We start from the raw sequence: 26810 nt of genomic DNA, 5'->3' as shown, positions 1-26810 counted from the left end.
GGCCGGCGCGCGCCGGGGGGCGTGGCGAGGCGAGGGGCGTGGCCTGGTATAAAAGGCCGCGCCCGGCGGCGCCGCCGCCATTCTGAGGGCTGGTGGAGGTGAGTAAAGAGCTGCGTTGGGCCGGGGGTTTATCGGGTGGGGAAAGGGGCGCGGGGGGGGGGGGGGGAGGGGGTTCCCCGGTTTTTTTTTTTGGTTTGGAGGGGCTCTTGAAACGCCACGTGTTGTTAATTTGGGGGAAAAACGCGGCTTCTCTCGTCCCGAAGCTCCTCCGGGGCCGCCGCCGCCCTCATGTCCTCTCAGAGTTGAGCCCTTCCCCCTCTCCCTTTTCCAAGGGCGTTTCCTCGTTATTTTTTTTGCCTTTTTCCCCCTTTTAAAACTCTAAAATCTCCCTGGGGATAACAGCTTCTAATCGTTCCGTGTCTTTTCTTCTTTGCTTCTAATTTCTTTTTTTTCAATTTTTTTCCTTTTTTTTTTGTGTCGTTATGCCCACCTCCCCTCCTCCCCCCCCCCCCCTTTTATTTTTCCTTTCCCCGCTCCAGGTTTGGTTGGTCTTGAGAGACGCCGTCGCCTTTACCACGAGAGAAAAACAATACAAACAATACAAAATACAATACAAAACGCGAACAAAACAACAAAAAATATATATACAACAAAGAGGGGAAGGAAAAAACAGGTTTTCTCTCCCCCTTTGCCGTGAAGAGCCGCTGCAGCCTCTCCGTCCTTTGGACCGTCCTTGGAAGCCGTTCCAAACCCGAAGGAAACTGCCACTTTAAAAAACATATTTCCCTCTTCTTTCCCCCCAAAAAACAAAGGCAAAGCCCACTTTTTTTTTTTAAACAAAAAAACCCAAGCAACTTTTTTTTATTATTATTTTTTTTTTGGTTTCTAGCTCGACCAATTTAGCTCGATCCACTCTTTTAGGGCTTTAGAAAACAAACCAAGGAAAAAAAAAAAACCCTTAAAAAAAAAAACAAACCAAAATACCCGTCAAGCTGCAAAAAAAAAGTTGCTGCGTTTTTTTTAAAGCCATGACTAAAATCAAACGAATTTTTTGGCTCTAACACCACCTCCAAATGCCAAAATCCAAACCTTGAAGCGCTGTCGGCTGAGAAAAAAAATTGGATAGTAAGTGTTGAATTTTCAGCAGGCTCCCCCTTTAAAAAATACAAGAAAAAAACCCTTTAAAAAAACTGATTTATTTGTCACAAAGAGCAAAAAATACTGGGAGGAAGAGCCCCCCCCCCCCCCGTGTGCTTGAGGAGGACGTGGGCTGTGCCAAAAGGTGGTGAAAGCTGGAAATTTTGGGGGGGTTTCGGGAGAAAAAAGCGGTTTCGGAGGAGGAGGAGGGGTCCACGAGCAGCTCCCACGGTTTAAAAAGCAAAATCCCCGCAAAAAAAAAACCTCCCAGAAAAGCTGGAAAACGGCCCCCCCCCGGCCCACCCCAAAAAAAACCCCCCCAAAAAAGTCGCGCGGTGGGGGAGATGGAATTTCGGGAATTCGGGGAATTCCGGGAATTTTCGGGGCATTCCCGGCCAGCAATCTGTACATAAAGATTGCAAAAAAAAAAAAATAATAATAATAATAGGGGGGGGAGAAGGGGAGGGGAAAAAAAAAAAAAAACAACCCGAAAAAACCGCGCGGGGGGGGGGTTGGAAATTTCCAAAAAAAAGCTGATTTCTTTCCTATTTTTATTTTTTAGGTGCCATTTTAGGATTGTTTTTTGCGCTGAGAAACGTGGGGCGGGGGGGGGGCCGCTTAAAGTCGGGGATGGGGTGGAAATTTTGGGACGGGGGGGTGCGATTTGGGATGGGGGGGGTCGCAATCTAGCAATAAAGATTGCTAGGCAGGCTGAGCTTTTCCCAAATCCTGCTTTTTTTCCCTCAGAAAACCACTTTAAATCATTTCCCCCCCCCCTTCCCTCAGAACCCTTCCCAGGGCAGCTCCAAAATGGCGCCCGCTCTTTGTTTTCCACAATCCGGACTTTTTTTTTTTTCCTTAATTCCGCGGTTTTGGGGATTTTTTTATTACAGCTCCAATCCCACCTTTTTTCTTTTTTCTTCCCCCCCCCCCCCCCTTTTAATTTTGGGGGGGTTTAATCCCAATCCTAGTGGTTTTGAAGGGTTTTTTTTGGGGGGGGGGGAGTTTAACAGATTTCTCTTTGTCTCTTGTTTCTGTGTCCCCCCCCCCGCTTTAAAGCCCGCTAACCCCCCCCGAAATTCCTGAAAAATCCCTCAAAACCCCCCCAATTTGGGGCATTTTTCCCAGCTCTAAAATGGCGCCGAGGCCTCGCCGTTGATGCCCCTCCCCCTGCGAGGCCCCCCCCCCTTAAAATTCCATTTCCCCCCTTTTTTAGCCCCCCCAAATTGCTCCTTTTCCCAAAATCCCTTTTTTAACTCCCCCCTTCCATCCGCAGGACCCCCAAAATCCCCTTTTTTTGCCTTCTTTTTCACGGGATTTTTTTCCTTTTTTTTTTTTTTTTCCTTTTCTCTGTTGTCTTTTCTTGGTTTTTTTTTTTTTGTGGGGGGGGTTTGGGGAATTTGGGATTGGGGGGGGAGCAGTGTCCTCGAGCCTTTGATAACCTTGAATTTATCGTGACAGGGAAATGCTACCACTGGGCTTCACCCTCCCCTTTCCTCACACACACACCACCCAAAACAAAAAAAAACCCCAAAAAAATAGGAATTTTGGGAGGGAAAACACCCCCAAAACTCCATTTTTTCCCGATTTTCAATGGTTTTGCCCCGTTTTTGCAGCTTAGGAAGCTTTACCTCAGCAAAGGGAGGGAACAGCCACAACCCGGGTAAGCAAAAAAATCCTCTTTTTTTTTTTTTTTTATTTTTTTTATTTTTTGGGCTTTTAATTCCATTTCGTGGCCTTTGGATCCAGGGTTTTGAAAACGTCAAAATTCCCGAAATTCCCTTTTTTTTCCCCCCCTCTCTCTTCCCTCTCCTGGTGCATGTGGCAGTCGGGAGTTGGGTTTTTCCCCCTCCCCCCCTCCTTTTTTTTTAACCAAAATTCAACAGATTTGGGTGAAAACCACCGAGATCCCTGATCCTTTCTGGTAATTGGGATTTTTTTGGGGAATAAACCCATTTATTTGGCATTAATTCCCCTCCAGATTCTGCCCTTTTCTCCCCAGTGGTAGCATTTCCTTTTGGGGGGGTGGGGCATGGGCAGCCCCCCCCGCCTCAATTTTGGGGTCCCCCTACAGATTTATCCCCCAATAAAACCTTTTTTGGGGGTAAACCAAGTCAAAAATGCTGTAAAAACCTCAATTTGGGGAGGGAGGGGTCAGCCTTTGACCCACCCAAGGCCCCCCCCTTCAAAAATGGGGTTTTCCCCCTTTTTGGGGGGGGTTTTGGGGCTTTTTGGGGGCCCCCAGCCCCTTTAAGGGGGGGCTTTGCCTCTGTGGGACCTCCAAAAATGGGGGGAGAACCTCAAAAATCTTTTTGGGGAGGGGGCTTTGCCCCTCGCCCAGCAGTGGGACCCTTCCCACACTCATTTTTTGGGGGGGCGGGGTTAAAGGTTACAGTGAAAATTTGGGGTAAATCTCCAAATGTTGGGGCCCTCCCTCATTTTTTGGGGGGGGGTTGTGCTGATTTAACCTTTTCTTGTGTCTTTGCAGAGGGGTGGCTTTGCTGACACCCCCCCCCCCCCCCCAATTAATTCCTATAATTGGGGGTTGTATCCTTTAATTAATTACCGTGGGGGGGGCACTTAACGAACCCCCAGCTCTGGGTGCTTCACCCACCCCAAAAATTGAGATTTTAGGGGAGCTTTCACCCGAAAAATCGAGGTTTTGAGAGGTTTTAACCCCAAAAAAAAACCCAGCCAGCTCCTCCCCCTGCCCTCGTTAAGGAAACTGGGACATAATTAAGCTTTAATTAGTGGCGATTAATGATGTCAGAGCGTGAACCCCCTCACAGGAAGGGGGAGGGGCTGGGATTGGGGTCAATGAAGGGGGGGGGGGGGTTTGGCCTTAATTAATGAGGTGTTAATTAATGGTTGGTTCATTAGAGGGTTTAATTATGGCCTGAGTTGGGGGGGGCAGGGGGTGACACCCCCCAAATGTGGCTTCTCCTTAAGTGGCAGCTTGTTAATTAACCCCTGGTTAATTAAACTTGAGGGGGGGGGGGTTGAAAAGCCCCCCTTGACCTTTGTTCTGCTCGTTAATTAACAAAAAATTATTGAAATTATGGGGAAAATGGTTGGAAATAGCAGAGTTTGTCTCATTTTCTAAATTAATGGGGTTAATTCATCTTTAAATTACAAATTTGAGGGGGAGGGGCTCAGGCTTTGTTGCCCCCCCCCCCCCCATGTGTGATCCCAAATCCTCCTCCCCTGTGTTAATATTTTAATTAATTATTAATAAACGAGGTTATTGGAATGGCATCAGAGGGGAGGGGGCCTGTGCCCCCCCCCGTGTCCCTTGGGGGTCCCTGGGACCCCTTTTTGGAGACCATGTCCAGCTTTTGGGGTTGATTTCCCATTTTTGGGGTTGATTTTCCCACTTTTGGGGTTGATTTTCCCACTTTTGGGGTTGATTTTCCCACTTTTGGGGTTGATTTTCCCACTTTTGGGGTTGATTTCCCACTTTTGGGGTTGATTTTCCCACTTCTGGGGTTGATTTCCCACTTTTGGGGTTGATTTCCCATTTTTGGGGTTGATTTCCCACTTTTGGGGTTGATACGTTGTTGCTTTTTGGGGGCCATTTCCAGCTTTTTGAGGGTCATTCCCTGCTTTTTAAAGCTGTTTTCTGTCTTTTAGGGGGCAATTTCCAGCTCTTTCAGGTTCATTTCCCCTTTTAAGTGGTGGTTTCCAGCTTTTTAGGGTTGATTTCCAGCTTTTGGGGGCAATTTCCTCCTTTTAAAGGTTGTTTTCCTCCTTATTAAAGTTGATTTCTGGTTTTTTAGGATTGATTTCCTCCTTTTGGTGTTGATTTCCAGCTTTTCAGGGTGGTTTTCCTCATTTTTGGGGCTGATTTACGCGTTTCCAGGGTTTTTTCCAGCCTCTTGGGGTGGTGGTTAGCTTTTTGAGGCCTATTTCCAGCTTTTTGGGGTTGATTGCCTCCTTTGTGGGGTTGTTTCCAGTGTTTTGATGTGTTTTTCCAGCTTTTGGAGTTTATTTTCCCTCATTTTGAGATTGATTTCCTGCTTTTTAGGGTTGATTTCTTTTTTTTCCCAACTTTTCAGAGTTGTTTTTCCTCTTTTTTTGTGTTTGTTTCCCCCTTTTCCCCTTTTTTACAGTTGGTTTTCATCTTTTAGAGTCCATTTCCTGCTTTTTAGGGATGGTTCCCCCATTTTTGGGGTTGTTTTCCAGCTTTTGGAGGTTGATTCCCTCCTTTCTAGGCCCGATTTCCCCCTTTTTGGTGCCGATTTCTCCCGTTTTGCTCTCAGGACCCCACTCAGGTCTCGTTTTACCACCGACATTTTAACGTGCCCTGAATTTAAGGGGTCTCCCCCCAATCCTAACCCCGTTTTTCCCATTTTCCCCCCTTTTTCCAGGCTGTTCCTGCCATGGGCTCCGGCCCCATCGACCCCAAGGAGCTCCTCAAGGGCCTCGATTGTTTCCTGGGCCGGGATGGGGAGGTCAAAACCATGGATGGCATCTCCAAAATATTCAGGTGAGACCCCCCAAAATGCTCTTTTTTAGGGCTCTAACATCTTTTTTTTTAATTAATGAGCACTAATTAATGTTTGTACCGTGAATTAGCCTCATGAAGGACTCCCAGAAGATGGTGAGTCGCTGCATTTACCTGAACATCCTCCTGCAGACCCGGGCCCAGGACATCCTGGCCAAGTAAGCACGTGGCAAAACGGGATTTTGGGGGGATTTTGGGGTGGATTTGGGGTGGATTTGGGTGGATTCAGAGTTTTCCCGGCTGGCTCCAGATAGAATTCCCACTGTTTTCCCTCAGGTTTATCCTGGCTGAGTAAGCACGTGGAAAAGTGGGATTTGGAGTGGGTTTTGGTTGGATTTGGAGAGATGTTGATGGAATCAAGGTTTTTTTGGCTAAGTCTGGACAGAATTCCTACTTTTTCTCCCCTCAAATTTATCCTGGGAAGTACGTACGCATAAAAGTGGATTTTAGTTAGATTTAAGTGGATTTTGAGGGAATTTTTTTTTTGGTTTCTGGTGGAGTCAGGTAGATTTTGATGGATTCCAGGTTTTCTCAGCTGGGTCCAGCCAGAATTCCCACTTTTTTCCCTCACATTCTTCCTGTCCAAGTAAACACATGGAAAAGTCAATTTTAGGTGGATTTTAGGTGGATTTTAGGTGGATTTTGAGCAGATTTGTTCAGGATTTGGGGTGGATTTGGGTGGATTTGGATGGATTCCAGGTTTTCTCAGCTGCATCCAGCCAGAATTCCCACTTTTTTCCCTCAGATTCATCTTGGCCAAGCAAACACATGGAAAAGTCAATTTTAGGTGGATTTTAGGTGGATTTAGCTGGATTTTGAGTGAATTTGTTCAGGATTTGGGGTGGATTTGGGTGGATTTTGATGGATTCCAGGTTTTCCCAGCTGGGTCCAGCCAGAATTCCCACTTTTTTCCCTCAGCTTCATCCTGTCCAAGTAAACACATGGAAAAGTCAATTTTAGGTGGATTTTAGGTGGATTTAGCTGGATTTTGAGCAGATTTGTTCAGGATTTGTTCAGGATTTGTTCTGGATTTGGATAGATTTGGATGGATTCCAGGTTTTCCCAGCTGGATCCAGCCAGAATTCCCACTTTTTTCCCTCACATTCTTCCTGTCCAAGTAAACACATGGAAAAGTCAATTTTAGGTGGATTTTAGGTGGCTTTAGCTGGATTTTGAGTGAATTTGTTCAGGATTTGGGGTGGATTTGGATGGATTCCAGGTTTTCCCAGCTGGATCCAGCCAGAATTCCCACTTTTTTCCCTCAGCTTCATCCTGTCCAAGTAAACACATGGAAAAGTCAATTTTAGGTGGATTTTAGGTGGCTTTAGCTGGATTTTGAGTGAATTTGTTCAGGATTTGGGGTGGATTTGGGTGGATTTTGATGGATTCCAGGTTTTCCCAGCTGGGTCCAGCCAGAATTCCCACTTTTTTCCCTCAGCTTCATCCTGTCCAAGTAAACACATGGAAAAGTCAATTTTAGGTGGATTTTAGGTGGATTTAGCTGGATTTTGAGCAGATTTGTTCAGGATTTGTTCAGGATTTGTTCTGGATTTGGATAGATTTGGATGGATTCCAGGTTTTCCCAGCTGGATCCAGCCAGAATTCCCACTTTTTTCCCTCACATTCTTCCTGTCCAAGTAAACACATGGAAAAGTCAATTTTAGGTGGATTTTAGGTGGCTTTAGCTGGATTTTGAGTGAATTTGTTCAGGATTTGGGGTGGATTTGGATGGATTCCAGGTTTTCCCAGCTGGATCCAGCCAGAATTCCCACTTTTTTCCCTCAGCTTCATCCTGTCCAAGTAAACACATGGAAAAGTCAATTTTAGGTGGATTTTAGGTGGCTTTAGCTGGATTTTGAGTGAATTTGTTCAGGATTTGGGGTGGATTTGGGTGGATTTGGATGGATTCCAGGTTTTCCCAGCTGGATCCAGCCAGAATTCCCACTTTTTTCCCTCAGCTTCATCCTGTCCAAGTAAACACATGGAAAAGTCAATTTTAGGTGGATTTTAGGTGGATTTAGCTGGATTTTGAGCAGATTTGTTCAGGATTTGTTCTGGATTTGGGTGGATTTGGATGGATTCCAGGTTTTCCCAGCTGGGTCCAGCCAGAATTCCCACTTTTTCCCCTCAGATTCATCCTGGCCCAGCAAACACATGGAAAAGTCAATTTTAGGTGGATTTTAGGTGGCTTTAGCTGGATTTTGAGTGAATTTGTTCAGGATTTGGGGTGGATTTGGGTGGATTTGGATGGATTCCAGGTTTTCCCAGCTGGATCCAGCCAGAATTCCCACTTTTTTCCCTCAGCTTCTTCCTGTCCAAGTAAACACATGGAAAAGTCAATTTTAGGTGGATTTTAGGTGGATTTAGCTGGATTTTGAGCAGATTTGTTCAGGATTTGGGGTGGATTTGGGTGGATTTGGATGGATTCCAGGTTTTCCCAGCTGGATCCAGCCAGAATTCCCACTTTTTTCCCTCACATTCTTCCTGTCCAAGTAAACACATGGAAAAGTCAATTTTAGGTGGATTTTAGGTGGCTTTAGCTGGATTTTGAGTGAATTTGTTCAGGATTTGGGGTGGATTTGGGTGGATTTGGATAGATTCCAGGTTTTCCCAGCTGGGTCCAGCCAGAATTCCCACTTTTTTCCCTCACATTCTTCCTGTCCAAGTAAACACATGGAAAAGTCAATTTTAGGTGGATTTTAGGTGGATTTAGCTGGATTTTGAGCAGATTTGTTCAGGATTTGTTCTGGATTTGGGTGGATTTGGATGGATTCCAGGTTTTCCCAGCTGGATCCAGCCAGAATTCCCACTTTTTCCCCTCAGATTCATCCTGGCCCAGCAAACACATGGAAAAGTCAATTTTAGGTGGATTTAGCTGGATTTTGAGCAGATTTGTTCAGGATTTGTTCTGGATTTGGGTGGATTTGGATGGATTCCAGGTTTTCCCAGCTGGATCCAGCCAGAATTCCCACTTTTTTCCCTCAGCTTCATCCTGTCCAAGTAAACACATGGAAAAGTCAATTTTAGGTGGATTTTAGGTGGCTTTAGCTGGATTTTGAGTGAATTTGTTCAGGATTTGGGGTGGATTTGGGTGGATTTGGATGGATTCCAGGTTTTCCCAGCTGGATCCAGCCAGAATTCCCACTTTTTTCCCTCAGCTTCTTCCTGTCCAAGTAAACACATGGAAAAGTCAATTTTAGGTGGATTTTAGGTGGATTTAGCTGGATTTTGAGCAGATTTGTTCAGGATTTGTTCTGGATCTGGGGTGGATTTGGGTGGATTTGGATGGATTCCAGGTTTTCCCAGCTGGATCCAGCCAGAATTCCCACTTTTTCCCCTCAGATTCATCCTGGCCCAGCAAACACATGGAAAAGTCAATTTTAGGTGGCTTTAGCTGGATTTTGAGCAGATTTGTTCAGGATTTGGGGTGGATTTGGGTGGATTTGGATGGATTCCAGGTTTTCCCAGCTGGGTCCAGCCAGAATTCCCACTTTTTTCCCTCACATTCTTCCTGTCCAAGTAAACACATGGAAAAGTCAATTTTAGGTGGATTTTAGGTGGATTTAGCTGGATTTTGAGCAGATTTGTTCAGGATCTGGGGTGGATTTGGGTGGATTTGGATGGATTCCAGGTTTTCCCAGCTGGATCCAGCCAGAATTCCCACTTTTTTCCCTCACATTCTTCCTGTCCAAATAAACACATGGAAAAGTCAATTTTAGGTGGATTTTAGGTGGATTTAGCTGGATTTTGAGCAGATTTGTTCTGGATCTGGGGTGGATTTGGGTGGATTTGGATGGATTCCAGGTTTTCCCAGCTGGATCCGGACGCAATTCCCACTTTTTCCCCTCAGATTCATCCGGATCGGGGGGTACAAGCTGCTCAACACGTGGCTGACGGGCTCCAAGGCCGCCAACAACGTCCCCTTCCTGCAGCAGCTGCTGCTCACCCTGCAGCACCTCCCGCTCACCGTCGACCACCTCAAGCAGGTCCGGGGGGGCTTTGGGGACCCTCTGGTGCCACTTGGGGACCCCCCAGGTGGCTTTTGGGGACTCTCAGGTGGCCTTTGTCACTCCTACAGTCGGTTTTGCCACTCCCCCGCTGGCTTTTTGTCTCCTTTGGGTCCCTTCCAGGGGGTTTGGGGACACTCAGGTGGCACCTGGGGACACCACGGGTGGCTTTTGGGGACTCCCAGAGTGGTTTTTGTCTCCTTTGGGTCCTCTCCTGGGGTGGATTTTGTGTCCCTGGGGTGGTTTTTGTGTCCCTTTTTGTCCCCTCCTGACACCTCATTTCCTTTGCAGAACAACACGGCCAAGCTGGTGAAGCAGCTCAGCAAGTCCAGCGATGATGAGGGTGAGCAGAGACCCCCTGGGACCTCCCCAAAATCCCCTCGAGACCCCCAAAACCTCCCTCAGACCCTTTAAATCCACTTGGAACCCCCCAGAAAACCCCATAGACACTGAAAACCCTACTGAGACCCCTCAAAACCACTCTCAGACTCCCCAAAACCCTCCTGAGACCCCCAAAATCCCCTTGAGAACCCCAAAACCTTCCTCCAACTCTCTCAAACCCCTCTCAGACTCCCCAAAACCCTTCTGAGACCCCCAAAATCCCCTTGAGAACCCCAAAACCTTCCTCCAACTCTCTCAAACCCCTCTCAGACTCCCCAAAACCCTCCTGAGACCCCCAAAATCCTCCTGACAACCCCAAAACCTTCCTCAAACTCTCTCAAACCCCTCTCAGACTCCCCAAAACCCTCCTAAGACCCCCAAAATCCCCCTGAGAACCCCAAAACCTTCCTCAAACCCCTTTCAGATCCCCCTGAATCCCCCTGACCACCCCAAACTCCCCTTCAGACCCCTCAAAACCTTCCTCAGATCCCCCAAAACTTCCCTTGCATCCTCCAAAAACCTTTCTCAGACCCCCCAAATCCCCTCTCAAACCCCCCAAATTCCCTCTGTGTCACGTTCCCCCCCCCCTGCTTGATCAATCGTTGATTAATCGCAGTTTAATTAACGATTAATTATCAATTAACCCCTCAGAGCTTCGCCGCCTGGCCTCCATCCTCGTCAGCGACTGGATGGGGGTGATCCGCTCCCAGAGCAGCTCCCAACCCACAGGTGAGTCCCAAAATCCCCCACAATTCCCTCAAAATCCCCCCAAATTCCCCCAAAACCCCCTCACCCCCTTCCCTCCTGCCCTTTTCCCACCCCAGAACGAGATAAAAAGAAGAAGAAAGAGGAAAACAAAAGCAAAACGCCCGTCCCGGAGAAACCCCAGGAGGCCAAAAATGAGGCCAAAAGTGAGGAAATGCCCGAAAAAAAGAGGGAAAAACCCAAATCCCTGCGGACCACGGCCCCCAGCCACGCCAAGTTCCGCTCCACAGGTACGAGAACACGAGATTTTGGGGGATTTGGGGCTGCTTTGGGGAATTTGGAGCTGTCTGGAGGGGATTCGAGCTCTTTTCTTGGGGTTTCAGGCATTGGGGGGCCGTTTTAGGGTCGGTTTTAGATGCGTTTGGAGGATTTTTGGGGCTGTTTTGGGCATTTCTGACCCTTTTTCCCCTCAGGGCTGGAGCTGGAGACGCCGTCGCTGGCGCCGGTGAAGAAACTGAACTCGGCCTCGTCCGACAAGTACAGCCTGAAACCCGTCCCGGTCAAGAGGCAGAGGTGCGGATTTGGGGTCTCGGGGCTGTTTTTGGGGGATTTGGGGTAATTTTGGGGGTCTCAGGGCCATTTTGGGGAGTCTCGGAGCTGCTTTTGGGGGGATTTGGGGTAATTTTTGGGGTCTCGGGGCCATTTTGGGGAGTCTCCGAGCTGCTTTTGGGGGGGGATTTGGGGTAATTTTTGGGGTCTCAGGGCCATTTTGGGGAGTCTCGGAGCTGTTTTTGGGGGGGGATTTGGGGTAATTTTGGGGTCTCAGGGCCATTTTGGGGAGTCTCGGAGCTGCTTTTGGGGGGATTTGGGGTAATTTTTGGGGTAATTTTGGGGGTCTCAGGGCCATTTTGGGGAGGCTCAGGGCTGTTTGGGGGCAATTTGGGGTAATTTTTGGGGTCTCAGGGCCATTTTGGGGAGTCTCGGAGCTGCTTTTGGGGGGATTTGGGGTAATTTTTGGGGTCTCAGGGCCATTTTGGGGAGTCTCCGAGCTGCTTTTGGGGGGGGATTTGGGGTAATTTTTGGGGTCTCAGGGCCATTTTGGGGAGTCTCGGAGCTGCTTTTGAGGGGGGATTTGGGGTAATTTTTGGGGTAAATTTTGGGGTCTCAGGGCCATTTTGGGGAGGCTCAGGGCTGTTTGGGGGCAATTTGGGGTAATTTTTGGGGTCTCGGGGCCATTTTGGGGAGTCTCGGAGCTGCTTTTGGGGGGATTTGGGGTAATTTTTGGGGTAAATTTTGGGGTCTCAGGGCCATTTTGGGGAGGCTCAGGGCTGTTTGGGGGCAATTTGGGGTAATTTTTGGGGTCTCAGGGCCATTTTGGGGAGGCTCCGAGCTGCTTTTGGGGGGATTTGGGGTAAATTTTGGGGTCTCAGGGCCATTTTGGGGAGTCTCGGAGCTGTTTTTGGGGGGGGATTTGGGGTAATTTTTGGGGTCTCAGGGCCATTTTGGGGAGTCTCGGAGCTGCTTTTGGGGGGATTTGGGGTAATTTTTGGGGTCTCAGGGCCATTTTGGGGAGTCTCGGAGCTGCTTTTGGGGGGATTTGGGGTAATTTTTGGGGTAATTTTGGGGGTCTCAGGGCCATTTTGGGGAGGCTCAGGGCTGTTTGGGGGCAATTTAGGGTAATTTTTGGGGTCTCAGGGCCATTTTGGGGAGGCTCCGAGCTGCTTTTGGGGGGATTTGGGGTAATTTTTGGGGTCTCGGGGCCATTTTGGGGAGTCTCGGAGCTGCTTTTGGGGGGATTTGGGGCTGATTTGGAAGAATATGGGATTTTTTGGGGGTGGGGGGTGATTTTGGGGGCAGGTTTTTTGGGGTGATTTTGGGGGCAATCTTGGGGGGGTTTTGGGGTGATTTTGGGGGGGATCCTGACCCTTTTTCCTCCCCCCACAGCGCCCCGACAGCCCCCGGGGAGGCTCCTCTGGCAGAGAAGAAATACAAACCCCTGAACACGGCCCCGAACGCGGCCAAGGAGATCAAAGTGAAGATCATCCCCCCCCAGCGTGAGTTTGGGGACGTTTTGGGGATTTTGGGGAGTTTGGAGACACCTTGAGGGGGTTTGGGGACATCTGGGAGCCATTTTGGGTGATTTTGGTGCCATTTTGGGTGATTTTGGTGCCATTTTGGGTGATTTTGGTGCCATTTGGGGTTGATTTTGGTGCCATTTTGGGGTTGATTTTGGTGCCGTTTTCGGGTTGATTTTGGTGCCATTTTGGGTGATTTTGGTGCCATTTAGGGTTGATTTTGGTGCCATTTTGGGTGATTTTGGTGCCATTTTGGGTGATTTTGGTGCCGTTTTGGGTGATTTTGGTGCCGTTTTGGTTGATTTTGGTGTCATTTAGGGGTTGATTTTGGTGCCATTTTGGGGTTGATTTTGGTGCCATTTGGGGTGATTTTGGTGCCATTTGGGGTGATTTTGGTGCCATTTAGGGTTGATTTTGGTGCCATTTTGGGGTTGATTTTGGTGCCATTTTGGGTGATTTTGGTGCCATTTCAGGGTTGATTTTGGTGCCATTTAGGGGTTGATTTTGGTGCCATTTTGGGTGATTTTGTTGCCATTTTGGGGTTGATTTTGGTGCCATTTAGGGTTGATTTTGGTGCCATTTGGGGTTGATTTTGGTGCCATTTAGGGTTGATTTTGGTGCCATTTCAGGGTTGATTTTGGTGCCCTTTTGGGTGATTTTGGTGCCATTTGGGGTTGATTTTGGTGCCATTTCAGGGTTGATTTTGGTGCCATTTGGGGTTGATTTTGGTGCCATTTTGGGGTTGATTTTGGTGCCATTTAGGGTTGATTTTGGTGCCATTTAGGGTTGATTTTGTTGCCATTTTGGGGTTGATTTTGGTGCCATTTTGGGGTTGATTTTGGTGCCATTTAGGGTTAATTTTGTTGCCATTTTGGGGTTGATTTTGGTGCCATTTTGGGGTTGATTTTGGTGCCATTTCAGGGTTGATTTTGGTGCCATTTTGGGTTGATTTTGGTGCCATTTTGGGGTTGATTTTGGTGCCATTTAGGGTTGATTTTGGTGCCATTTAGGGGTTGATTTTGGTGCCATTTTGGCTTGATTTTGGTGCCATTTTAGGGTTGATTTTGGTGCCATTTTGGGTTGATTTTGGTGCCATTTTGGGGTTGATTTTGGTGCCATTAGGGTTTAGTTTTGGGGTTCTTTCAGGCTTGATTTTGGGGACGATTCAGGTGATATTTGGGACCTCTCCAGAGGGGATTTCTGATGCCTTTTTGGGTTCCTTTTGGTGCCATTTTTGGGGACAGTTTGGGTGGTTTTGGGTAATACCTGGATGTCATTTTGGGACTGATTTGAGGCCCATTTTAGGACTGATTTGGACCCAGTTTTAGGAACAATTTGAGACCGATTTGGGCCAGATTCTGGTCCCATTTTGGGACCGATTCGGGTCCAGTTTCGAGAGGTGCCTTAGGTGCCATTTTGGGGTGAATTTCAGAGCCATTTTGGGGCGGATTTGGGATGTTTCTTAGGGCAGATTTGGGCACCGTTTTGAGGCAGGTTTGGGACCCATTTTGGGAGTGGATTTGGGGTTTTTTGGTGACCCCCCTGTGCTCCCCCAGCCATGGAAGGCCTCGGGTTCCTGGACGCCCTGAACTCAGCGCCCGTCCCCGGCATCAAGATCAAGAAGAAGAAGAAGGTTCTGTCCCCGACGGCGGCCAAGGTGAGGGACCCGTTTTGGGACTTTTTGGGGGCTATTTTGGGAAGGCTTTGGGAGCCATTTTAGGGATACTTTGGGTCCCTTTTTGGGGACGCTTTGGGGGTTAATTTAGGGGCACTTTTGGGGGCTATTTTGTGAATATTTTTAAGCCTTATTTTTTTGGAACACTTTGGGGGTCATTTGGGGACCACTTTGGGACCATTTTTGGGACTGTTTTGGGAGCACTTGGAGTCCTTTTTTGGGGACATTATGTTGCCTTTTAGGCACTATTTTGGTGCCATTTTGGGACCATTTGGGGACCATTTTGGGACCATTTTGGGAGCACTTGGAGTCCTTTTTTGGGGACATTATGTTGCCTTTTAGGCACTATTTAGGTGCCATTTTGGGACCATTTTGGGACCATTTTTGGGGACCATTTTGGGAGCACTTGGAGTCCTTTTTTGGGGACATTATGTTGCCTTTTAGGCACTATTTAGGTGCCAATTTGGGACCATTTTGGGACCATTTTGGGAGCACTTGGAGTCCTTTTTTGGGGACATTATGTTGCCTTTTAGGCACTATTTAGGTGCCGTTTCGGGACCATTTTTGGGGACCATTTTGGGAGCACTTGGAGTCCTTTTTTGGGGACATTATGTTGCCTTTTAGGCACTATTTAGGTGCCATTTTGGGACCATTTTGGGACCATTTTTGGGGACCATTTTGGGACCATTTTTGGGGACCATTTTGGGAGCACTTGGAGTCCTTTTTTGGGGACATTATGTGGCCTTTTAGGCACTATTTAGGTGCCGTTTTGGGGACCATTTGGGGGCCATTTTGAGGGATATTTTGGAAGCCATTTTGGGAACACCTGGAGGACCGATCCGGGGACGCTGCAGATGCAGTTTTGAGAACGCTGTGACTCCGTTTTTGGGGACGTTTTGGTGGCCGTTTTGGGGTGAATCCCCTCTGTTCTGACCCCCCCTGTGCCTCCCCAGCCCAGCCCCTTCGAGGGGAAGCCGGCGCCGGAGCCCAGCACGGCCAAACCCTCGTCCCCGGAGCCGGCGGCCGCAGAGCCCATGGACACGGAGCGGCCGGGGACGCCCGTGCCGGCCATCGAGGTGCCCGAGCCCATGGACACAGGTACAGACTGGGGGGGCCGGAGGGCACTTTGGGGGCTTTGGGGACAATTTGGAGGCATTTTGGGACAGTTTGGGTGGGACTGGGAACTGTTTGAGGACAGTTTGAGGAGATTTGGGGGCCGTTTGAGGAACACTTTGAGTCCCTCTTTTGGGACGGTTTGGGTGCCATTTTGAGAACGCTGCCAGTCCCTTTGTGGCAATGATCCAGGAGCCGTTTTGGTGTCACTTTGCCCCTTTTTGGGCACCATTTCAGCCCTCCCTGGGTGCCATTCTGGGGTCAAACCCCGCGGTTTTGGGATCCCCCTTTGCTGACCCCTCCTGTTTCCTGGTGTCCCCTCAGGCTCGTCGGAGGCAGGGGGTGACTCCAAGGCCACCGATGTCCCCTCAGAGGGTGGCCCAGGCCCGCGCAGGCCCCGCAAGAAGAAATCGGTGTCGTGGCCCGAGGAGGGGCGGCTGCGCGAGTACTTCTACTTCGAGCTCGACGAGACCGAGCGAGGTGAGCCTGGAATTCCCTGGAAAACCCCCCGAATTCCCTGGAAAAACCCCCGGGTTTTCACCCAGGACTCCTTTGGATCCTTTGAGGGATCTCCGGGACAGTTTGGGGACCATTTTGGGATCATTTCGGGGTTATTCTGTGGGACTCTTTGAGGGCCGTTTTGCAAACTCGTCGGGCACCATTTTGCGAACACCTCGGGCGCCATTTTGGAACGTTTCCAACCCGGACAAGCCGGAGCGAGACGATGCCAGGCCCTTCTCCCCTCAACTGATGCCAGATTTTCCCCTCACAGTGAACGTGAACAAGATCAAGGACTTTGGCGAGGCGGCCAAGCGGGAGATGCTGAAGGACCGGCACGCCTTCGAGACGGCGCGGCGCCTCAGCCACGACTCCATGGAGGAGAAGGTGCCCTGGGCCTACCCCAAGGCCCTGGAGCTGCCGGCGCCGCTCGTCATCCCCGGCAGCGGCAGCCGCGAGCGCTTCACGCAGGCCGAGCGCGTCAAGGGCATCCTGCAGGAGATCTTCCTCTCCAAGGAGAGGTGAGCGGGGATTCTGGGGGCATTTCTCGGGAATTTGGGCTTGGGGGCTGTCACATCCCGGATCTCCTTTCGGAGCTGCTCGGGAACGGGGGATTCGCGGTGTTCTGAGCCCAGAATGTCAGGGGTTGGTGAGGGTGATTCGGCAGCCATTTTGAGGAGACTCTGGGCGCCATTTTGTGAGGGCTTTAAGGGTTGTTTTTGGGACATTTTGGGGACATTTTGGGCACCATTTTGTGAGGGCTTTAGGAGCTGCTTTGGGGGCTATTTTGGGGACACTTTGGGGGCTGTTTTTGGGGACACTTTGGGCACCATTTGTGAGGGCTTTAAGGGCTGTTTTGGGGACACTTTGGGGACGGTTTTGGGGACACTTTGGGGGCCATTTTGTGAGGGCTTTAAGGGCCATTTTTGGGACACTTTGGGGACCGTTTTGGGGACACTTTGGGGGCCATTTTGTGAGGGCTTTAAGGGCCATTTTGGGGACACTTTGGGCGCCATTTTGTGAAGGCTTTAAGGGTCATTTTGGGGACACTTTGGGCGCCATTTTGTGAGGGCTTTAAGGGCTGTTTTGGGGACACTTTGGGCGCCATTTTAGGGACTCTTTGAGGGCTATTTTGGGGACACTTTGGGCGCCATTTGTGAGAGCTTTAAGGGCCATTTTTGGGACACTTTGGGGACTGTTTTGGGGACACTTTGGGGGCCATTTTGTGAGGGCTTTAAGGGCCATTTTGGGGACACTATGGGCGCCATTTTGTGAGGGCTTTAAGGGCTGTTTTGGGGACACTTTGGGCGCCATTTTAGGGACTCTTTGAGGGCCATTTTGGGGACACTTTGGGGGCCATTTTGTGAAGGCTTTAAGGGCCATTTTGGGGACACTTGGCGCCATTTTGTGAGGGCTTTAAGGGTCATTTTGGGGACACTCTGGGGGCCGTTTTGGGAGCACATTGCAGGCCTTTTTGGGGGCCATTTTAAGAATACTTTCAAGTCCCTTTTTAGAGACGTTTTGGGTGCAGTTTTAGAAGCACTTTGGGGGGCCATTTTGGGGACACTTTAGGCACCATTTTGTGAGGAATTTGGGGGCCATTTTGGGGTGATTTAAGCCCTGTCTTGGGGACGCTCTGAGTCTATATTTAGAAACACTTTTGGTGCCATTTTGGGAATTATTTCAGGGACATTTTAGATGCTTTTTTTGGCACTTTGAGCCTCTCTTTGGGGGTCGTTTTGGGATCCCTTTGTCCCTTTTTGGGGGACGCTTCAGGTGCCATTTTGGGACCATTCTGAGGGACACCCAAGCTCGTGGAGAATCCAATTTTTGAGGCACATCCAGAACTGGAAAACCTCAACCTGGGAATGTGGGGTTGGAAGCCCTTGGGGCCCCAAATCCCTTGGGATCCCAGAAACCCCCTGACTTTTCCCCCTCCCTTTTCCCCCCCTCAGCATTCCCGACAGCCCCCACGAGCCCGACCCGGAATCCTACGAGCCACTCCCACCCAAACTCATCCCCTTGGACGAGGTAAGCCCTTAAAAACCCCCCCAAAAACCCCCAAAACCTAAAAAGAAACCCCAAAACGCCTTTCCTGACCCCTCATTTGTGCCCCCCCAGGACTGCTCGGGCGAGGACGGAGCGTATCCCGAGGGGCTGGATCCCGGGAATTCCGCGGCCTCCCCGGAGCCGGGGGCGGGGGCCAAGCTGCCCCCAGTCCTTGCCAACCTCATGGGCAGCGTCGGGGCCGGCAAGGGCCCCCCAGGACCCCCCCAAAACACCCCCATCAACATGCAGGAGATCCTCAGCTCCATCATGGTAACCCCCAAAACGGGCAGCCCCAAAATTTGGGGAGGGTACGGGGGGGTCACGAGTACCTGGGGGGGCCACAAAATGGGAGGGGTCACCCCCATCATGGGAATCCCAAAACTGGGGGGGTGACCCTGTCGTGGGAAGCCCCAAAATTGGGGATTCATCAATTGAGGGGAGGGTTTAAATTTGAGGTCATCAATTGGGTTCCCATAATGGGAACCCCAAAATTGGGATGGGAGGGGGGGCATAAATTTGGGATCTTAAATTGAGGGGAGTCAGACATCTTTCCCCCATTTTTCTCCTTTCTTTCCTCTTTTTTCCCCCCGTTTTCCCCGGTTTTTGTCCATTTTTCTGTGTTTTTTCCCTGGTTTTTGTCCCTTTTTTGCCTGGTTTTTCCCTGGTTTTTGTCTGTTTTTCCCCTGTGTTTTCTCTGGTTTTTGCCTGTTTTTCGCTGTTTTTTCTCCGTTTTTTGTCTGGTTTTTGCCCGTTTTTCCCTGTTTTATGTCTCTTTTTTGCCCATTTTTCCTTGTGTTTTCTCTGTGTTTTCCGTGTTTTTTGTGCATTTTCTTGCCTGTTTTTCCCCGTTTTTCCCCCTTCTTTTCCCTGTTTTCCCCCCGTTTTTCCCCCCATTTTTTACCCTGTTTTTTCCCCATTTTCCCGTTTTCCTCCCATTTTTCCCCCGTTTTTTCCCCCGTTTTTTCCCCCGTTTTTTCCCCCGTTTTTTCCCCCGTTTTTGCCCCCAGTTTTTCTCCCAGTTTTTCTCCCAGTTTTTCTCCTCGTTTTTCCCCCGTTTTTCCCCCGTTTTTCCCCGTTTCCCCCCCATTTTTCCCCCATTTTCCCCCCGTTTTTCCCCTGGTTTTGCCCCGTTTGTTCCCCCATTTTTCCCCCGTTTTCCCCCCATTTTTCCCCCGTTTTCCCCCCATTTTTCCCCCATTTTCCCCCATTTTTCCCTCATTTCCCCCATTTTTCTCCCCATTTTCTCCCCATTTTCCCCCGTTTCCCCCCGTTTTTCTCACTTTTCCCCCCGTTTCTCCCCGCAGGGCGGCCCCAGCAGCCACAAGGCCGAGGAGCTGCTGAAGCAGCCGGACTATTCCGACAAAATCAAGCACCTGCTGGGCAACCTGCAGGCACAGCCGCCGGGGGGGCCCGCAGGAGGTGAGGGACCCCGGGGACACCTTGGGGACACCTTGGGGACCCCCAGGGACACCTTGGGGGCACCTTGGGGACATTGGGGACCCCTTGGGGACACCTTGGGGGCACCTTGGGGATCCCTTGGGGACGCCCCGTCCCCTCAGGGTGACCGTCCCCTCCTGGGGGGAGCTCTGGGCAGTGGCCCCGGGTGACCCCTGGGTGGCTTTGAGGGTCACCCCTTAACAGGGATGACCTTGGGGGGGGGAGGGGGTCCCTGAAATTTGGGGTGATTTGGGAGAAGTCCCTTGGAATCACCCTGGGGGGGGGGGGGGTGTCCCGTTAATTGGGGTCACCTCAGAGCTGGGAGGGGGGAGGGGAGGTCAGACAAATTTGGGGGGTTTTCCGTTAAATTCGGGTCCTTTGGGAGGTGACTTGGGGAGGGGTCCCTTCTCAGGACTGCCCCCTTCAATTGGGAGGGATTTGGGGGCGGGGTCCCCACCCTCCCTTGGAGCTGTTTTGGGGGGGATTTGGGGAGGGGTCCCCACCCTCCCTTGGAGCTGTTTTGGGGTCCCCCTGACCTCTCCCCTCCCCCTCTCCTGCAGTTCCCCACGGGCTGCTGGGCCCCGGCCCCATGAACGGCTTCCCCCCACCCAAGATGCAGCACTTCCCCCCGGGGGGGCCCATGCCGGGTAAGTGCCCCCTCCCCAAATTCCCAGCACCCCCCAGAACCACCCAAAAAAAAAAAAAAAAATCAACCCCCCCCAAAACCTCCCTCTCTAACCCCAAATTTGTCGTCTCTTCCCTTGCAGGCCCCCACGGTGGCGGCGGCGGCGGCGGCGGCGGGGGGGGGGGTCCCGGCCTCCCCCCGGGGCTCCCGGGGGGTCCCCGCCTGTTGGGCCCCCCCCCCCCTCAGCGCGGCGGCGATTTCTGGGGGGAGGGGCCTGACGGGGGTGGGGGAGGGGGAGGCCTCCGAGGGGGCCCCCCCGGTGGGGGAGGGGGAGGGGGAATGCGCGGGGGGGGCGGCGGGGGGGGGCCCCCCCCTCCGTTCCACCGCCCCCCGCCCCGGGGGGGCCGCGGCGGCGCCGAGCCCCCCCCTCCCCCCCCTTATCGCTGCCGGGGCGGGGGGGGCAGGAGCGGGGGCCCCCCCCCCAATGGCGGCGGCGGCGGGGGGGGGTCCCGGGGGGGCCCTCCCCCCCCCCCAGGCGGGCACGGCGAGCACGGCAGAGACCACCCCCCCCCCCGGGGCCACGGCGGAGGCCACGGCGGAGGTAAATTGGGGGGGGGGGCCTGGCTCTGGGGGGGGCCCGGCCCCGCTTGGGAGGGGCCCGTGGGTGCCCCCTCCCCACCCCCGCCGCCCCCGCCTTTCCTGCCCCGCTGGAGGGGGGGGGGCGGGGAGCCCCCCCCGCCCCCTCATCACCCCCCCTTGCAGCCCCTGGAGCCCCCCGGGCCTTGGGGGAGGGGCCCCGACTGGCGCAGACCCCCCATGGGGCTCTGAGCGGGGGGGGGAGGGGCTGAGAGACCCCCTCCCCCATCCCCAAAATGGCGGCTGAGGGGCTGAGGGCAGGGGGGGGAGACAGGAGAGACCCCCCCCCCCCCTTAAATGTGCTCCTCCCCCCACGATGGCGGCGGGGCCGGGGGGGGCAGCGAGAGAGCCCCCCCAAAATGGGGGTGATGGCGGTGAGGGACCCCCTCCCCCCAAAAAGCGGCTGGAGGGGGGGGCAGTGAGAGACCCCTGACCACCCCCCCCCCTCCCCAAAATGGCCCCAGGGCGGCACCGGACCCGCCCCAAAAATGGGGCAGGGGGAGAGAGGGACTGCCCCGAAAAGGGGCAGCGGCGGTGAGGGACCCCCACCCAAAATAACCGAGGGACCCTCCCAAATTTGGGAAGGGACACCCCCCCCCCCCCAAAAACGGCCCCAGGGACCCTCCAAAATGGCCAAGGGACCACCCCCAAAATGGCTGGAGGGCAGCGAGGGACCCCCCTCCCCCAAAACGGGCCCCGGGCAGCGAGGGACCCCCTCCCCTCCCCCCACAGCGTGGTGGGCTCCGAGCCCTGCCCCCCGCGGCGGCCATTGGTGGGAAGGGCCGCGGGGCATGCTGGGAGTTGTAGTTGTGTGAACGCCGGGGGAGCAAGGCATGCTGGGAGTTGGAGTTCGGTGCTGCTGAAGCGGCCGCGAGGCATGCTGGGAGGGAAAGGGGGTGTGGTAAGCCAGCCGCGAAGGCTGCTGGGAGTTGTAGTTCCGGACCTGTTGCGGCAGCAAGGGGCGCTGGGAGTTGTAGTTTGTCAGGTGGGAGGGGCGGCAGAGGATGCTGGGAGTTGAGACCGGCTCTAAACTGGAGGCCGCGAGGGCTGAGGGGAGTTCAAACCCGCTCTGGGAGAGGCCGCGGGGCATCCTGGGAGTTGCAGTTCAACTAACTCGGGAAGCAAGGGATGCTGGGAGTTGTAGTTTGGCTCCCGGGACATTCTGGGAGGGCCTAAACCCAGCCCTAACGAGGGCACTGCGGCCAAAGCGCGGCTTTGATTTGGCAGCGCGGCATGCTGGGAGTTGTAGTTCTCTAAAGAGGGGGCAGTAAAGCATGATGGGAGTTGTAGTTCGCTCCCAGGACACCTAAAGCCGGCTCTAGGAAAGGCCGTGAGGCCTAACGGGGCCTGAACCCGGCTTTAACTCTAAGCAAGCCATGCTGGGAGTTGTAGTTCCTCTAGCGGTGAACAGCAGAGGATGCTGGGAGTTGTAGTTCAGCTCCCGGAAGGGCCTAAAACCGGCCCTGAGGTGGCCACTGAGGCCTGGTGGGGCCTAAGCCTGGCTTTAATTTACCAGGAGGGCATGCTGGGAGTTGTAGTTCGGGTTCAAAGCCGGCCTAAGCCCAACGCAGGGCCCTGAGGCCTCGCAGGGCGCGAACCCGGCTTTAATTCCGTTGCAAGGCATGCTGGGAGTTGTAGTTCTTACCCTTTGCTTTTTTGTGTGTGTGTGTGGCGCAAGGGCTGCTGGGAGTCGTAGTCCGGCTCTGCAGGGGACAGCAGGGCATTCTGGGAGCTGTAGTTTCAGCGGTGGCGTGCAGAGGGGGGCTCAGGGCCCCCCCCCCCCCCAAAACCCGTGGGGCTCCCCCGCTGCCCCTCCCCCACCCTCCCCTCCCCTCCCTTCCTCCTCCTCCTCCTCCTCCTCCTCCTCCTCCTGCAGCTGCTGCCGTGGGGCTGCTCTGGAGCCGTTTTGGGGCCATTCAGGGCTTTTTTGGGGTCGGTTTGCGGCCCCCTCCCCTTTAACCCTCCCTAAACCCCCTCCCCATCGCGAAATTGCGGCGCTCGCTCTCCTCCCGGAGCGTTTCGGGGCCCCCAAAATCCTCCTTCAACCCCCCAAAACCCTCCAGAGCCGCCATTTTGGAGTCGGTCTGGGCCCTTTTAGGGCCATTTCAGGACCCTTTTGGGGCCATTTCGGGACCCTTTTGGGGCCATTTCGGGACCCTTTTGGGGTCAGGGGTTCATCCCGTCCCCCTTTAACCCCCCAAAATCTTCCTTAAACCTCCCAAAAAAGCCACCCCTGCTCCTCCTCCCGGAGCCGCCATTTCGGGGCTGGTCTGGGCCCGTTTCGAGGCCGCTCTGGGGCCACTTCAGAGCGATTTTGGGGCCGTTTTGGGGTCAGGGGTTCGCCCCCCTTTGCCTTTAACCCCACAGAATCCTCCTCACGTCCCCCAAAACCCCTCCAGGAGCCTCCCCCTTCCCCTCCTTCCTCCTCCCCCTCACGGAGCCGCCATTTTGAGGCCATCCCGAGTCTGCTCTGGGGCCGTTTTGGGGCCATTGAGGGGGATTTTGGGGTCAGGGGTTCATCCCCTTCCCCTTTTACCCCCCCCAAAATCTTCCTTGGATCCCCCAAAATCCTCCTTGGACCCCCCAAAATCCCATCCCCATCCTCCTCCTAGAGCCGCCATTTTGAGGCCGTCCCGAGGCCCTTTTGGGGCCATTTTGGGGCTGTTTTGGGGCCCTTTTGGGGGTCAGGGGTTCACCCCCTTCCCTTTAACCCCCAAAATCCTCCTGGAAGCCCCCAAAGCCGTGTCCTTCATCCTCCTCCTCCTCCTCCTCCCCCCAGAGCCGCCATTTTGGGGCCATCCCAGGCCCGTTTTGAGGCTGTTCCAGCACCGTTCCGGAGCCGTTTTTTGGGGCGATTTCGGGGCCGTTTTAGGGTTTTAGGGGTTCACCCCCTTCCCCTTTAACCCCCCCCAAAATCCTCCTTAAACCACTCCAACCCTTCCCTTAAACCACCCTCCCCTCCTTTCCTCTCTTTTTAACCCTTTCCCACCCTTTCCTCCCTCCTCTTCCCCCCCGGAGGTGCCGGGGTCTCTCCGGGCCGGTTTTGGGGCCGTTTTTGGGGCCGTTTTGGGGCCGTTTTGGGGCCGGGGGCCGGCGCCTGACGCGCCCCCCCCCCCTTTTGTCTCCCCCAGACATGTCGAGCCGCGCCGTGTGCCGCCACTTCATGCTCAAGGGCAGCTGCAGGTACGAGAACAACTGTGCCTTCTACCACCCCGGCGTCAACGGGCCCCCCCTGCCCTGAAACCCCCCAAAAAAAACCCCAAAACACCCCAAAAAACACCCCGAGATCCCTCCCCCCCCCACACCCCCAACCCGGTTATGGCTTCTGTGAGGCCTCGGGAGAGCAAAAACGGGGGGGGGGGGGGAGGGGAAAAAAGGGGGAAAAAGGGGAAAAAGAAGGGGTTTGGTGGTGGTGGTGATGATGATGATGATGGGGGGGGGGGATTGGGGTTTTTGGGGGAGAATCGGGGGTTTTTGGGGGAGAAATTGGAGAATTTAGGGGGGAAAAACCCGCTCCTTTAAGGGGTGGAAATTGGAATTTTGGCCGAGTTGGGGGGGGGTGTTGTTGTTTTTGGGGGAGGAAATGGAATTTAGGGGGAGAAATCAGAATTTTGGGCGGTAGCGCCTCTCGAAGGCGTGAGAATTGGAGTTTGTGGGGTGTGAGAGCCTCCCAAAAAGGTCCGAAATTGGGATTTACGGGGTGGAAATCAGAATTTTTGGGGGAAAAAAATTGGGAATTTAGAGGGGAAACACCTCTTCAAGGGGTGGAAATTGGAATTTTTGGGGAGGAAATCCCTCCCAAGGGAGAGGAATCGGCGTTTATGGAGCGAGAATTGGAATTTCTGGGGGGAAACGTCCCCGTGAGGGACGGAAATGGGAATTTTGGGGGGAAATCGTCGCTTCTGGGGCAGAAATTGGAACTTGAGGGGTGGAAATTGGAATTTAGGGGGTGGGATTCCCTCCCCAGGGCCAGAAATTCTCCCTCAGCAGTAAAAATTGTCATTTATGGGGTGCCAAGCCTCATTTTGGGGGCAGAAATTGTCGATTTTGGGGTTTAACACAACCCCTGCCCCCCCTCCCAACCCCCAGCTCAAAACTTGTCAATTTTAGGGCAAAAATCTTCAGGTTTGGGGACCAGGGCTGGAAATCATCATTTTTGGGGCAGCAGTTCTCTTTTTTGGGGCAAAACCTTTTAATTTTGGTGGGGGGGGGGTTTAACCCCCCCCCCCCTCCCCAGGGCTCAAAAATTTCGTATTTTGGGTCAAAATCTTCAATTTTTGGGGCCTGAATCCCCTCCCCAGGGCCTCCCCTTCCCCCCCCACCGGGGGTTTCCCTCCCCCTTTGAGGAGGGGCTGGACCCCCCCCCCAAAAGGGGACAACCCCCCAGGGGGCGGGGCGATAGCTATTAATGAATTATTAATGAGCTATTAATGAATTATTCATTCACCACCACCACCACCCCTCCCCCCTCCCCTCCCCCCGGGTCCGAATCTGCCCCACGTTGGGGGTGGGGGGAGGGGATGAGAAAATTTCCCCTCCCCCTCCCCCCCCCCCCCCGAAAATCCTCCCCTCCCCCCTCAGCTCGGGGTCGCCGCCGCCGCCCCTCCCCCACTCCGCCGCCGCCGCCGCCTCTGGGGGGGGGTGGGGGAGGGGCCGGGTGGGGGAAGGGCGGGTGGGGGAGGGGCCGGGGTGGGGGAGGGGCTGCGCCGGACGCTGTTTTCTGTGAAAACTTTGGCCGGGGGGGAGGGGCCACCCCCCCCTTTTGTATATTTTGTACATTATTAATAAACTTTTGGGGAGAAATCCCGGAAAAGGCGCGGGAAGGAGTGGAGTGGATGTGTGGGGGGAGGGGCACGGGGCAGCCTGGCACCCGCCAGGGGTCATTTGGTCACTCTGGCACCCAACAAAGGGTCATTTGTCCACCCTGGCATCCCTGTGGGGTCATTTGTCCACCTGGCACACACCAAGGGGTCATTTGGTCACTCTGGCACCCTCTTAGAGGTCATTTGTCCACTCTGGCACCCACTAAGGGGTCATTTGGTCACTCTGGGACTCACTGGGGGGGTCAGTGGTGGTCAGACCACACCCACACTGACCACACCCCAATGACATCACACCCACACTGACCACACCCACTGACCACACCCCAATGATGTCACACCCACACTGACCACACCCACTGACCACACCCCAATGATGTCACACCCACACTGACCACACCCCAATGACATCACACCCACACTGACCACACCCACACTGACCACACCCCAATGACGTCACACCCACACTGACCACACCCACTGACCACACCCCAATGATGTCACACCCACACTGACCACACCCCAATGACGTCACACCCACACTGACCACACCCACACTGACCACACCCCAATGACATCACACCCACACTGACCACACCCCAATGACATCACACCCACACTGACCACACCCCAATGACGTCACACCCGCACTGACCACACCCCCACTGACCACACCCCAATGACGTCACACCCCCATGACCACACCCACACTGACCACACCCCAATGACGTCACATGCACACTGACCACACCCCAATGACGTCACACCCACACTGACCACACCCACAATGTCACACCCACACTGACCACACCCCAATGACGTCACACCCACACCGACCACACCCACTGACCACACCCACACTGACCACACCCCAATGACGTCACACCCATACTGACCACACCCCAATGACGTCACACCCACACTGACCACACCCCAATGACATCACACCCACACTGGCCACACCCCAATGACGTCACACCCACACTGACCACACCCCAATGACGTCACACCCACACTGACCACACCCACACTGGCCACACCCCAATGATGTCACACCCACACTGACCACACCCCAATGACGTCACACCCACACTGACCACACCCACACTGGCCACACCCCAATGATGTCACACCCACACTGACCACAC

At 53.2% G+C, this 26810-nt stretch overlaps 1 protein-coding gene across 2 annotated transcripts; it reads left to right on the top strand.

Moving 5' to 3' along the window:
• Nucleotides 1-166: 166 nt before the first annotated feature.
• Nucleotides 167-24260, top strand: PPP1R10 (protein phosphatase 1 regulatory subunit 10). Of its 2 annotated transcripts, XM_082299978.1 has the most exons (20): nucleotides 167-1125; nucleotides 2754-2800; nucleotides 5505-5623; nucleotides 5713-5799; nucleotides 9492-9627; nucleotides 9940-9991; nucleotides 10681-10758; nucleotides 10854-11024; nucleotides 11208-11307; nucleotides 12679-12788; nucleotides 14366-14466; nucleotides 15438-15582; nucleotides 15922-16077; nucleotides 16370-16616; nucleotides 18051-18126; nucleotides 18217-18414; nucleotides 19449-19563; nucleotides 20142-20228; nucleotides 20349-20807; nucleotides 23974-24260. In XM_082299978.1, the coding sequence occupies exons 3-20, from the start codon at nucleotides 5517-5519 to the stop codon at nucleotides 24081-24083; spliced, it is 2535 nt and encodes an 844-aa protein (XP_082156104.1). In that variant the 5' UTR covers nucleotides 167-1125; nucleotides 2754-2800; nucleotides 5505-5516; the 3' UTR covers nucleotides 24084-24260. The 2 variants fall into 2 exon arrangements, with proteins under 2 accessions (XP_082156104.1, XP_082156103.1); XM_082299977.1 differs by lacking the exon at nucleotides 2754-2800 and having other exon boundaries at nucleotides 168-1125.
• Nucleotides 24261-26810: the final 2550 nt, after the last annotated feature.

Source organism: Coloeus monedula (assembly GCF_965178545.1).
Source record: "Coloeus monedula genome assembly, chromosome: 36".
Classification (NCBI taxonomy): domain Eukaryota; kingdom Metazoa; phylum Chordata; class Aves; order Passeriformes; family Corvidae; genus Coloeus; species Coloeus monedula.
Note: the sequence above shows the minus strand (reverse complement) of the source record. Positions and strands in the feature narration are given on the sequence as shown.

Coding starts and splice junctions, on each gene's coding strand:
- PPP1R10 (XM_082299978.1), top strand. CDS start 5,517: ATGGGCTCCGGCCCCATCGACCCCAAGGAGCTCCTCAAGGGCCTCGAT. Junction 5,800..9,491: donor GCCCAGGACATCCTGGCCAA/GTAAGCACGTGG, acceptor TTTTCCCCTCAG/ATTCATCCGGATCGGGGGGT. Junction 11,025..11,207: donor CGCCAAGTTCCGCTCCACAG/GTACGAGAACAC, acceptor TTTTCCCCTCAG/GGCTGGAGCTGGAGACGCCG.